The 14,069-nt window shown below is 39.6% G+C and overlaps 1 protein-coding gene across 1 annotated transcript in view; it reads right to left on the bottom strand.

Moving 5' to 3' along the window:
* The window catches only part of nr5a1b (nuclear receptor subfamily 5, group A, member 1b), a 17,009-nt gene extending 4,882 nt beyond the window's left edge, over positions 1 to 12,127 (bottom strand). The window contains exons 1-6 of the mRNA XM_076980559.1: positions 11,945 to 12,127; positions 11,292 to 11,469; positions 10,912 to 11,053; positions 9,147 to 9,826; positions 2,981 to 3,100; positions 2,591 to 2,738 (exon numbers count right to left, since the gene is read on the bottom strand). Of these exons, the coding sequence (XP_076836674.1) occupies positions 2,591 to 2,738; positions 2,981 to 3,100; positions 9,147 to 9,826; positions 10,912 to 11,053; positions 11,292 to 11,393 (1,192 nt within the window). The 5' untranslated portion in view covers positions 11,394 to 11,469; positions 11,945 to 12,127. The remainder of the gene's footprint in view (positions 1 to 2,590; positions 2,739 to 2,980; positions 3,101 to 9,146; positions 9,827 to 10,911; positions 11,054 to 11,291; positions 11,470 to 11,944) is intronic.
* Positions 12,128 to 14,069: the final 1,942 nt, after the last annotated feature.

The raw sequence follows: 14,069 nt of genomic DNA on the forward strand, positions 1-14,069 counted from the left end.
AAAGTAGAAGTCCTCACCAGGATTTTGCTCAAGCTTGCTAGATTTTCTAATTAGTGCAATCCAGGTAAAATGAGTGGAATCAACACAATCCAGGAAGCCTGAGCAAAATCCTGGTGAGGACTTTTACTTTCTGAATCTGGATTATACACCTGGATTATACACCTGTGGTGCTGAGAACAGATGAACAGCATTTATTATGTCCTACAGCAGGGGTTCACGACTGGTCTCAGCCCGGGACCCACATTTTCTCATTGTCATTAAGTTGCAACCCAGTTTTATACAGTACAAATGTTATTAACAAATTAACAAATTAAAAGGGTAAACAATTGGTGGTTACCATGGCAACAAGACTGGTTTGCATGCTGGGCTCCATACAACAAAAATTGTATAATATACAAACTAATAAGCATTGCAACACACACATCAGATCAGTTGGTATTTAGGATCTCTGTCGTTCAACATGCCTGATGTCTTTCTCTTCCATGTAACTGTGTTTAAGTTGGTTTCATGTTCACATATTTGGAATTAGACAACTATGTTAGACTATGTTATTTTAAATGTACTACTGTCACCATCTATAAGTTACCTTAACACAGACGAAAGTGGCGGTTGTAAAGGCCCCAGAGCACTGCACACTGTTTTTCTGCAAAATTTCAATAGTTTTTAAACAATCCTTCATAAGATAAGATAAAGTGTGTGTGTGTGTGTGTGTGTGTGTATATATATATATATATAAAGTGCACATTTTAAAATGTCCATCATAAGAGCATAAAACAAGTTATAGTACATTAAGTGCATCCTAATCAACAACCTTGTTGTGTGGACTTATGATGGACCGTTTAAAAGCTATTAAAATATTTGACAACTGACCACCACAAGTTGGTGCAAGGTATAAATACCCATCTTTTAGTTGTTATTAAGGATGCACTTAATGTAATACAACGTCTTTGGTGGTCTTAGATGGACCGTTTAAAAGCCATTGAAATAATTGCAAAAAACAGTGCGCAGTGCTCTGGGGCCTTTACGACCTCCACTTGCGTCCGTGTTAAGGTCATTTGTAGATGGTGCCTTAGACGTTGCAGTAGTATATTTAAAATAACATGTTTTTAAAATACATCTATTCCTGACGTAAACAAAGTTGTAGATGTTTTTCTTGGTTTCCAGAAATAAGAATTTGCATATTTTGGCACTTTTAACTTTAAGGTATTGAAGAAGGAATTCCGAATATGCGAACGTGAAATGAACTTTACCAAGTTTCCTAGCATTCATGAGAGACTTTTGATCCTATTAAAATTAACTTTAAAATGTGTACAGTTATAAATGAGTGTGTCCTCTTATAGTCCGACAGAAATGTAGACTGTGTGAAATAATCCGATATTTTTGTCTTCGCTATTTTCAACAAGCTAACGCTTAGTGCTAAAGTTTCAGCTCCGCTCCGCTGCTTCGCGAGTCACGTGATCGGATTCCCGCCTTTGTTGATGGGCAGAGACGAACATGTGAGAGGGAGCTACAGCCTATCAATTAACTTTTAAAATACAAACTCAAAAGAAAATGGTGGATATTTTTACAATGACAAAAAATCCTCACCCATAAAAAATAATGCTGAAATAATTATATTACTTGCACATTAATATTTATGGTCGCGAAGAGTAGACTATTATTTTTTTACAAGCTGTCCGCGACCCACCCAGAACGTGTCTGCAACCCACCAGTTGAGAATCACTGTCCTAGAGTATATAATAAAAATTAGTGTATTATACGAATGCCATCTGTCTATTCTCAACATTGATCATCCTCAGTGTATTCAGCTCTTCATCAGGCGCATTTTGGATTGTTTTTTTTTATTGTAGTGCTAATATGACAAATATTAATACCATAACAGCTTATAGCCTACTCCTCAGAGATTTACAATATACATTCTCCATAGTGCCCCCGCAGCCCATGTAAATGGATGGACGGATGTAATATCAGACAGAATATTATAATGATTGATCCTGCATGCACTAAAGGATTTTTTAATGTTTTCATAGATTAAATATTTTTGTTTATTTGCTTGAGTATTTCCTGTCTATTGAAAGTCATGTAGCTTCTAACCCAAATCTCCAGTCTAATGCTAAACCATATCCTCAGTCCATCAGTAGGCCTACCCAAATTCTCAGTCTAAGTCAAACTTAAATCCTTACTCTAAGGCTAACCCAAATCCCCAGTGTAACCATAACACAAATTTATACTCTAACCCAAAAACCAAATTCCCAGTCTAATCCTAAACTAAATCCTCCGTCTAACCCTAACCCATATCCTCAGTCTACACCAAACCTAAACTAGGGTTCCCCATCCACAACTCACACTTACACATGTTGAGTCTCCTGCTGGTGCAGAGCTTAAACATGTATTGAATGGCGTACTGATTTCTCAGACCTGCTGTTAGCAAAGTCTCAAAATAAACTGGATAACATCACAGGTCCATCGGCAAAGGTAGGTCAGCATTGCCTAGATACCTTGTAGTGTGTGTGCACGTCTGTGTGTGTGTGTGTGTGTGTGTGTGTGTGTGTGTGTGTGTGTGTGTGTGTGTGTGTGAGTAGTGTCTCACCAGGGTTAAACAGAATGAGGTATTTGAAGCAGGCGATCTCTCTGCGGTCCAGCTGTAGGTCCCGCATACGCTGCACTAGCTCCTGTCCTCCACGCACCAGCTCCCCCAGAGTCACACCAGCCTGAGCTAGCAGTGCTGCCAACTCCACCTATAACACACACACACGTATGCATGCGCGCACATGTACACATACAGAACAGAATTCACACATACATGAGTGCATGAGCAAACATGCATGCACAGATGCATACTCACACGCCTACACCCCCCTAAAACACGTGTATACAACAAGTGTGTCTACACGTGAGTGTCTCTGCATGTAAGGATGTGTGTTTAAACACACATAAATGTGTATTATTTACTACGTATTGTGTTAATGTTTATTTGTACCTCTTGCCCAGTAATGAGCAATATTGTATCCTGTTTCCCATGATGCACCTGTCTAGAGATGTAATCAAGCACTAGTAGCTCACTCCAACAGTGGTGGAGTAATTTCATCTGGTCACCCACCTGTGACATAGACAGTGAGAGTTCAAGAAAAAGAGAAAGAGAGAGAAGGATATAGGAAGAGGGAAGGAAGAGAGAGATAATAAGTGTAAACAAGAAACTATAAAAATGACCCAACAGTGTGTGTGTGTGTGTGTGTGTGTGTGTGTGTGTGTGTGTGTATAGAAGTTGTGTATTCTATACTGACATGCACATTCCCAATGTAACCAAACAAGTTTCACTTTGCTAGACCTATGAAGCAGAAATAGTGTATGCCGGTATACTAGCATTGTGCTTTTCTCTCTCTCTTGTGGTCATGTTTGTGTTTGACCATTGTATGAATATAATGTGAGTGTTTGACAGCACTGCTGTTATGAGAGTGTTTGTGAGTGTATTGCTGGTGTGTGAGGTTTTGACTGTTCTGTGAATGACCGTTGTGATTATATTGCTATTATGTGGGTATTCTGTACTGACAATTTGTTAGGTGTTTGGAAATTTGACTGCTGTGTGAGTATATTGCAGTTGTGTGAGTATTTGACTGTTATGTGAGTGTTTATCTGTTGTGGGAGTATTTTACTGCTGTGTATGTGTTCCTTACACTCTGAAAGGAGCTGTGATGTGATGTGGTTCAGTGGCTCTGAGGTTCTGAATTCACATTATTGAAATGCATATAATGGCAGTACGAATGAAGCTGTGATTGGTGGTGGTGGTGGAGGTGGTGGTGGTGGTGGTGGTGTGTGTGTGTGTGTGTGTGTGTGTGTGTGTGTGTGTGTGTGTGTGTGTGTGTGCAAAGAAAAGGGAGCAGATGGAAACTTCAGTGTTAGATTGACACAGACAATAGCATGTGCTCCTGTTGCCATGACGAAAGACGGCTCACAGTGATAGAGGCCCGAGTCAGTCTGTTACCTTAGATACAAAGGTGACACACACACACACACACACACACACACACACACACACACACACACACACACACACACACAGGCATAGACATACACATACACATAGACACAGATATACACACATGCAACATTAAAAATAAGCCATGGACTAATATAACATTATATACAACATTACAATGAGCTGTGACTGTTTTGGAATATTATATGCATTGACCACTGTGAATATTAATAGGATAAATCAGCATGGTATTATTGTATTGTGTAATATAGTGAATACATTGTAGATATAGTGAATATACAGTGTGAATATACAGATTGCCTATTAGGTAGTATATGTTTATATATCTCTTACTGGGTACAGCATGGCAGGAAAAAAATTAACAACTGATGCTGGTCCAAAATGTAAACCCAACATGAACCCAGTGTGAACCCAATGTGAACCCAATGTGAACATACGTGAACCCAATGTGAACCCAATGTGAACATACGTGAACCCAATGTGAACCCAATGTGACCACACGTGAACATACACAAACCCAATGTGATCCTAATGTGAACGCAATGTGAGCCCAACATGAACCCAGTGGATGCACACGTGATGCGCGGCTACTGCAGGCCTTTTTCTGCAACGGGACAGAAGCTTTGTTTTACTGTTTAAGTGCTGCCATTCATTTTGAAGGCCTTTGCCATTACCTGCAGACTGTGGATGTCCAGCCTGTGTAAAGTGCTGTCTCTCTGACAGCTGAAAAACAAGGACAACACTGAATAGTATTTCAACTGAAGCTCTTTTAACTTTGAAGTAGTTTACTGGGATCATGGGTTTTAAATGCTTCTCATTTACAGGACAGTACAACTCAGTGCATCTTTCATGGTACTCATGAGAGACTTCCTATATTCTTATACCATTATACCGCATGCCTGATCCACTTGGGTCTTAGTGGTTTAGTTTCTTCACTATAGTTTGATTAAAATGGTTTATATTTGAAATCCTCAATCTAGTTTTCTTCTGTATGAACAGTCAAAAAGCCGAAACTGTCCAGCAGCAACTGTTTTGTTGTGGTAACAGTTTTCTTTCTGTATTACCTCTTTTATAAACACTAGTACTTGTTTTCGGTGTTTACTTTTGGACATGTGAGGCACATCAAGTGTTCATCGTGTGTTTCTAGGGCCTGTAGGCCACAGGGCTGTGGTTTTGCTGGGAGACACATAACTGAAGTAAAAGCTGAGAGCCCTTTAAGAGATTACAGCTGTTTGATATAAGACACACTCATCAAAAGATCCCTGAATACTCTTATTAATACACAGGGAAAATAAACTAATACCTCATATCCGGAATGTCTCTATGTGTGAAACCCAATATCCCATATCCCACCTGGTATTAGCACACCTGTCCAGCTGTGACAATAAAAGGTGGGAAAAGCCCATCAGCACAGTGGCAGGTATTGAGGCAGCGTTCTTCTCCTCAGCTCCACTGCCACAGCACATCCTAGCCGTCACAGCCAAAGTGAGCCAAACATAGCAGCCCTGACCCAAGTGGTACTGAGGGCAGAGAGGCTGAACACTGAGCACGGATGAACCCAGCACAGCGGCACTCGTGTGTTGGAGGAGGCTGGTGGAGAAGGTAAAGCATGAGAAAAGAAAGATGGAGTGAAAACTCAGATGACAGAAGGAGAGGGGGCGTGTTTGGACTATACCAGGTGGCAAATGTGTGTCTGTGTCTGTGTGTAAAAAAGAGAGAGAGTGAAAATCAAGCAACTAAATGGAGTAGGGATACTATTTTTTCAGAATTATTGTGTTTTAGTGAAATATCACTTCCCATGCAGGGAAAATGGGAAATAGATCTTTATTAAAAAATTTATCTGACTTAAACTCAGGTGGGTGTGTAAGAATTATAAGAATTTTGTTGCAGTGATATTTCATTAAAAGTTCAGAAAGATCTTGATTAACTGGAGGACAGCAGAATATCAATAGTAAAATTAACTATTAAAAAATAACCATAAAGGAAATTGTGTCTGTTTGGTCATCTAAAGCGGTCGAACACAGAGAAGATAGAGCAGTAGAAAACACACTTAGAGCTGATTTGGGTTAAGGCTGAGATTATGATTGGAGATTGCAACTGATTGCACTGCAGTTAGAATTGAGGGAATGTTACCCTGCTAGATCCACACACACACACACACACACACACACACACACACACACACACACACACACACACACACAAACACACATTGGAACTCACATTCCACTCTTATCTCAGACTGGAATGCATACACACTCCTCTGGAACACAAGCCAGTGAGTCCCGATTATGGTGGAGGTTCTACAATTTTATATTTCTTTACCAGACAGCATTTTCCAGCAATGATTTGTTAGACAACTGCTAAGACTAAGCATGGGACATTTAATCCATTTTTACCATATTAATAAAGCTTCTCTCTCGCACTCACTTACGTGTATATTCATACAAAACAAGTTCTAAGGTTTCACAAATTCACTGTAATAATTTTTATACTCCAAGGTGTGTGCGTGTGTGTGTGTGTGTGTGTGTGTGCGTGTGTGCGTGCGTGCGTGCGTGCGTGCGTGCGTGCGTGTGGTGAGTTATTAATGTTTATGTGGAAGCTGCATTACCAGATCAATAAAGAATTGAAACAGGAGATGTTTCCTCTAATACACAAACACTATAAATCTACAAATGTTTATTTAACACTCCAGGATCCCTCCTGGACCTTTCGGTTCATATAGTAACGCACACAAAGATCTGTAGCTGAATTTCGGTTGAATTTAACACTTAGTTCAAACAGTATATTCAGTTTTAGATTTCACTTAATAAAAAAGGTAGAATTACTTTCCTGCATCTGCATAGCCATTCTGACTATTAAACATAATGTATACTACAGCCATTTATATCATAACCTCAAATTATTGACCTCATTTCCAATGAGAATAATTTAATTTGGAACTGCATTATAAATGCAATATGTATGAACTAATATTTTACATATGGAACTGACATATAAACTACATCAATGTTTGTGTGCACATATATAAGTATACGGTCTTTCTCGTTTACATACATGAACTAAAAGTGCTGAGTGAAACATAAGCGTTGTCTCCCCATACTGTTTACTTATGTCAGCATTATTTCACCACATCACTCTGCCCCACCACACTGTCTGCGTGAATGGGCACGTTTCTGTTTGAGAGTGCCCATGGGGGGGTGTGTTTCTCTCCGAGTGTGTGGGGTGCCTGGCTGAAAACTTCACTTCCCCTATGTAATCTATTGCTTGCCATTGTGTTGTGTATTCCACTGGGGTTGAAAGTTTTAAGACTAGCGTTAGGGTCAGTGGCATTATAGTCATGTTAGCATTACAGTCACAATTTTCTGATACTATATATATTTACATAGAGTACATATACTCAGCATTCAGTATTTTTCCCTACAGACCTTATTTATGCTGCACTGTCCACATTAGGGTTGCAGCGGTAACCGGTTTCACGGTATACCACGGTATTAAAATGCACGGTTATCATACCGTGTGCGTTTGCTTATTACCGGTAAAAAGCAAGCCAGCGGAGAAACTGACCCGCGCATGCGCAACTCCGCTCCGGTTCAGCTACTCAGCACACAGCAGTGAGAATGGCAGAAAGTGCATCAGACTTAACACATTTTTTAACAAAAAAAAAGCTAAACTAAAATCAGTGGCGAAAATGACGTAATCGCGGTGGCTCCGCCCGTGCGCGAGGGTCTCGCGCGCTGTCGATTCGCGAGGTCGTGCACCTCTCGAATTTTGTAACTAATGAACAAAGTCATGTTTGCAGGATTCATACACGTTTAAAAGGTGGAATTAAAACACTTGTACGTCACGTCACTTTAAAGGTCCGTTTCAATATTTCCCAGCACCTTAAACTTAATTAAGTTAAATATTTATACATATACTCGAAATAATTCGCTTTTTCATCACATTATTTAATGGTTGTTTATTTCCAAAACGCCCAATCTTAACGTCTTCACGTTCTCTCATGTTTCGTCCTGGAATTAAAAGAGGCTCGTATTTGTTAACGTAAGACAAAAGAACTGCGGAGTCGCGTGCTACGGTCACTAGTGAAAGTATAAACCTAGCTTTTTATGGTCCTTGCTTTCACTGGATGTGAAAGACGCTATTAATTTACATGCGTTCAAATTCTAACGTACCTGTTTTTGATATGTTAAAACCAGACTCGGTGTGAAAACCTTAAAATAGACATCTCTATTGTGATGATGTCAGAAATAAATCCTCTCTTCCTTCAGTATCTGGTTATATTCTAACTTGGCAGTACAACGGACGTTTACAACAGTTGTTGATCAGACACTGACCCAGGCTGAGTTTATCAGATATTAAATAATTTAAACTTAAATAATTGTACTGAAATCCATGATTTAGGTTTCTCTAATTTTGCAGTATTTATATAAACATGTGTACAGCTTATTTTTTTAAAGGACACATTTTGTATACAATAGTTCCAGGTTTCTACAATAAATAGTTAATTGAACAAAAATAACTTGTTGTAATTTCTTTAAGGGTCGGTGTATATTTTAATAATATACAAACTAACTGTGATACCGTGATAACCGTGATACCGCGGTATTTTCTGAGACGGTTATCATACCGTGAAAATCTCATACCGTTGCAACCCTAGTCCACATGCACCTGTCTAGGTCCTTGTCTCGTGTCTTCCCTAAGTATTGTCTCCTGTCTTGCATCCATGTCGTGTCTGCTGGAATTAGTGCTGCACAAGGGATCTGTGTTGGAGTGTTTTGGTAGTAGAAGTTGGGTTTTAATAGTAGGGTTGGGGTTAATAGAGTTTGCATCAGTAGAGTTCTGGGGTACTATTAGCATTGGGATTGTGATAGTGTTTGGAAAGTGACAAAGCTGGGGTCAATGTTAATGTTGGTGTGATGTTAGCATTTTCTAAACTATCATATAATTGCTTTTTTTTTTTTTTTTTGCATTTCAGCCCCTTTTTCCATGCACTCTTTCATACCCCACTCATGCCCGACTCCATTCTAATAGCCCCAATCCCCCATTCCCCCTTCATACCCTCCCATACCCCATACTTTTCTGCCTCCGATACCCTGCTCCCATTCAACCCCATCTTCCCCACACACAAGTATGCTGTCTAACTTACCTTGAGTTCTTTGAAGAAAGTACAGCTCCGAGCCCACTCCACTATGGAGAACAGTGTCTGGTCTGCAATATGGCACATCAGGCCAAATGTAGAGAGCGGTTTGGGTTTGGTGTCACGCGAGGCCTGCTCCTGCTGCAGGTCAGCCAGGTGAGTGCTGATCTTACTGCGCACCTGTAGCTCATCCTGCTCACAGCGCACAAACTCCAGCACCAGTGCTGGCACCGCCAGGCCTATAGGGGGTGCTGGTGAGCTTACAGTCTGCGTCTGCTCAACATATGCATATCCCACAGCTGAGTCAGGTGAGTTGGCGCTGGCGTAGTGGTCCGGGAATTCAGATTTGATGGTGCGGCCGGGCAACGATGGGTATGGGTACTGTGAGAGCAGTGGGCCATGCGAGGGTATGGGCATGCAGATGGCTGGGTACAGGTTCCGTTCATAGTCAGCAGGCATGGTGGAAGAGGGCGGGTGGGTGTTTTTGGGGGTGGACACAGGTGGCAGGTTTGGCAGTGTGCCGCTACAGCTGTAGTCTGTCTGGGCAGGCGACAGGAGAGGGGGCGTGGACTCCACCTTTAGCCCACTCGCCCGGATTAAAGCCTTCTTCTGCTGCTTTAAGGCCCGATCTCGTTTATACATTGGTCCAAACTTATTGCGACCGCCCCGCATCCGGTCTGCGCGAACCGCTGAAGACAGATAGGAATATACACTGATGAAAATTTTAATGAAATGTATGAACACACAAATTACATTTCAGAGCAGCACATTTTCATTCTAAAAGTGGAAAATGTTACAGCATGTGGGGATATGGGTTTACATTATAACAGCCAGTTCCCCTATTCGTCTCGATCATCAAACTCAAGTAACTGATATGATATGTCGTTATTTTATTGTCTCATTAATTTAATAAGGTAGCCTAAATATATAATTGTTTCTACTCTCCAATACAAGTTCTAAAGTGAAAAAGAAATTAAAAGCTTCCACCAAATAAATATTGATATAGATGAAAAGTGGCTTGATAGCCATTTAAGTCCTTTCATTAACTCACATATTGGTTAAAATGAACCTCCTTGCTTTGCTGATCTGGCGCAGATTAAAATAGACTTCTTCATGAATGAATTGTTAACCTTGATCCACGAAACTCGCGGGCCAGTAACACGAAGATGACTTGCAGTAATAACGACCTTGCAAAGGTACTCCTGATAATTCCTGTTTATTTACTTACTTTCGTCAAGGCTCGCTAACAGAAATTAGGCCACTCAGCAAACTCTAGACTATTCTAGACTATCTAGACTCAAAATGATTCAAACAATGAATCCGTAAAGCTTTAATATGTCAACATTAAATAACAAATATAAATATTTCAAAACAACAACAACAATAATAATTATAATAATAATTATTATTATTATAGTAATAATAATTAGAAGTAGAAGTAAAAAGTAAAAGAAGAAGAAAAATAAAAAAACAGCATGTTATGATTTTAAGAACATAGCCGTTTTATGCGCTAAAGTATAGTTAGCAAATTAAAAACCACGTGTTTCACTAAAACTGTAACGGCTGGGAAGATATAGCCTATTACACAAAAACAAGGGTCTGAACCAGACAACGACCTGTAATTCTAATAGATTTGGCCTCAATGGCTGTATTAGCCTATAGTTTGTTAGTCTGTTTAGTTAGTTTACTTACAAATTAAATTAATCTCAGTTGTCCTTATTTCATTAAGAATTATATTATTTTATTTTTGCAACAATTAATATTTCCTGCTTACCTTCAAGTCGCATGCCGACGTTGAGGCATTTCTGGAAGCGACAGAACGGACAGCGTTTCCGCTGCGTCTTATCAATTTTACAGTCCTGACTTTCCGCGCAGGTATATCTCTTATTGTTCTGCACAGTCCTCTTAAAGAAGCCCTTTAGAAAAAACACCCAAGATCTGTCGCGTAACAAATACAAATCTAACATTTTTCTTTTTTCTTATACAGCAAGAATATCAGCCACATACAGAGAAAACGAAGGACTATATCTTGGTAACTTGTTGCTCCTCCATCAGACGCTAATTAGGCAATTATCAAATTAAATCCCTTTTGGATTATTTACAACAGATGATGGTTCGTAAAGGAAATAAAGAGAGATAAATACATGTTTGTACCTTGCAGCTTTCGCACGTGAGCAAGCCATAGTGGTACCCTGACACTTTGTCCCCGCACACCGGACACAACTCCTCCAAGTCCACATCAAAACTGTATTCCATAGCGGTCCTCCGCGTGCCTCTCAACGCGTAATTATGATCTCACATCAGAATCATGCGATCACAACGTATTTACCTGCTATAAACGGTAACAGAAATAATTTACAATTAATAATTATAAAGTGTTAATCCTGATAGTTATTTTCCAACGCGTTTTATTTTGATGAAATCAAATTGAATGTATGAGCTGTTTTGTTTATTTTGTTCAAAAACAACGCATCTATTTGTTTTTAATGAAAAGGGCAAAATATTTATTTTTATTATTATGACAGTATTAAGTTTATATAGTTTGTGTGTGTTCTAATGACGAAGTTTATTTAATTGTAGCTATCTTAATTACTGATTATCAAAAACAATCATGTAGTAAAAATCATGTACTAACACGTTTATCCTTGTCATACTGAAAATAACGGAAGAAATGCATTCACTTGCACTATTTAAATAACACTCTCAATTTCTTTAAGACCTAAGACCTTAAGACAACTCGGTAAGGTTTCCATGTGTTGTTTAAAACAGTCCAGCTGTGTGCTAAAATGATCGTGTCGCATGGTTACCTGGGTTCTTCGCCGCTGTGCTCCGCTGCTGTGGCCAGAGGTATCTGTCCCGGCAGTAGCAAACACGCTTCCGGGCAAGTGTCTCACAAACCCTGTTGGGGTTGTAACACTTTACAATGGTACCGATCCAGACCGCCTGTCCGTTATAGAGCGAGAAGTGTAATATTGTCTGGTGAGGACAGTGCGGGGGACAGCACTTAGAGCTTTGGCCTCGTCCGCGCACGCTGCACCCCCAGAGTACGACATCCCTTCATATTAAAACACTCACTCACTCACTCACTCACTCACTCACACACACACACACACACACACACACACACACACACACACACACACACACACACACACACACACACACACACGACACAATAATTCGCCTCTGTAGCAGGTAAATATGGTAGGGACGGGCCAATCACTCACATATTAGCCCCGATTCCTCTCTGGAGTAGCAACACCGGTACATTTAACAACAGCAGCAACAACAACAATATTTATTATTATAAATAGTAGCCTAATAAATTAAAACGTATGAATCTATAATATTGCAAAAGTACAATTGACGTATACATTTATTCATGTTCGACAATACAATTTATTCTTTAAATAAACGCTGCCAAACTATACTAGGCTATAGTCTCCATATCAAGCTATAGACTATATGAAACATAATTACGCGTGTTTGTCATTTTGAATACAAGATAAGCATACAGTTAAGCACCAAACAATGAAGTGCGTCTATATAGCAAGACTACTAATCAGTGACTCGCGTGAGCGTGTGCAGGACATGAGCTAATGAATGTTACAGGTGAGGCGCTATTACTAGTTACGACTCAACAAACTGAAGCGAATTCGTGGTTGTGGCCTATTCAACAGTAGGTTACGTCGGGCTGGGGCCGAGCGTGTGTATATATATATATATATATATATATATATATATATATATATATATATATATATATATATATATATATATATATATATATATATATATATATATATAATATATATAATTATTATTCAAGATCAATACAAGGTCAATACAAATAAGCTTAAGGACATCCTTTAGTATGATAGGCTAATTAGACTTTTTTTTTCCAAATCAAATAAATGTCATGAAGAAGCAATAATTAAAGAGATACTGAAATCGTTGCACGTTCTCTGTGGTCGTCAAGCAAACTTCTGAAAAGAATTTGCGGATATTCCGTATTCCGGTGTCATTTTCCATATTGTAGATTAAAAGCGTTCCCCTTTAATTAGAACGAAAACTAATTAATACATCATGGGTCATTTGTCACGTATACGTAGATTACGTGCAATCTGATTACATTTCGTTTAATAGAGCGCAATTACACATTGTGCAGTTAAAGAATTCAGATTATGGTTACATAATTTACGTAATCTGAACAGAATGACAACGATTTAGTTTAACAACCATCAAAAAGTGATATATTTCCCCTCCCCTAAAGACACACATAGGATTTCTCATTCTTCGGCTGCGCTTGTGCATAAGTGTCTCCATATGGCGCATTTCCCGTCACCTTTTGTGCGCGTCAGTACATCAGATGCATTAGAGACTCTCTGAGGTGAGAGATACACGCTCGTCCTCTCCCTTCCGTGAGCATTGTGCTGTGACGCAGATGTTAATTCATCATTAGTATAGACCGATAATAAATAAATAAATAAAATATTTTAGGGTGAGTGCAAACAGTAGCAATGAGTTTAGCTTGAAAAATTTACTGCTAGATAATATCGGACCTGCACCACTGTCCTTTCTGCGAAGAGGTCTGTTTTCAAGTCTGTACTTTCTAGTTAGGCTACCCGTGACATTTAAAAGTAAACGACTTCTTCGTGTGCTTTTCAGCTTACGACTGCTGTACGGTCGCACAGTACGGAACCTGCACACACTCGCACATAGTGCATGCAAACAGCCTAGTGAAGGTGGTGAAAGCGAGGTGTTTGGTTGCGGCTGTCGCGTGAGTCTGTCATTCAGGCGTTTTCCCAACGTGTGGCGGCGTGAGGTAATAAAGCCACACGTGGAGGAGGTTAGTATTGGTCCCTCGCCCTCGGGAACACAAGAAATTAAACGGAGTTTTCGGCAACAAAGAATGAAGATCCTTCCGCGAAC

This window comes from Brachyhypopomus gauderio, chromosome 18 (assembly GCF_052324685.1).
Source record: "Brachyhypopomus gauderio isolate BG-103 chromosome 18, BGAUD_0.2, whole genome shotgun sequence".
Classification (NCBI taxonomy): Eukaryota; Metazoa; Chordata; class Actinopteri; order Gymnotiformes; family Hypopomidae; genus Brachyhypopomus; species Brachyhypopomus gauderio.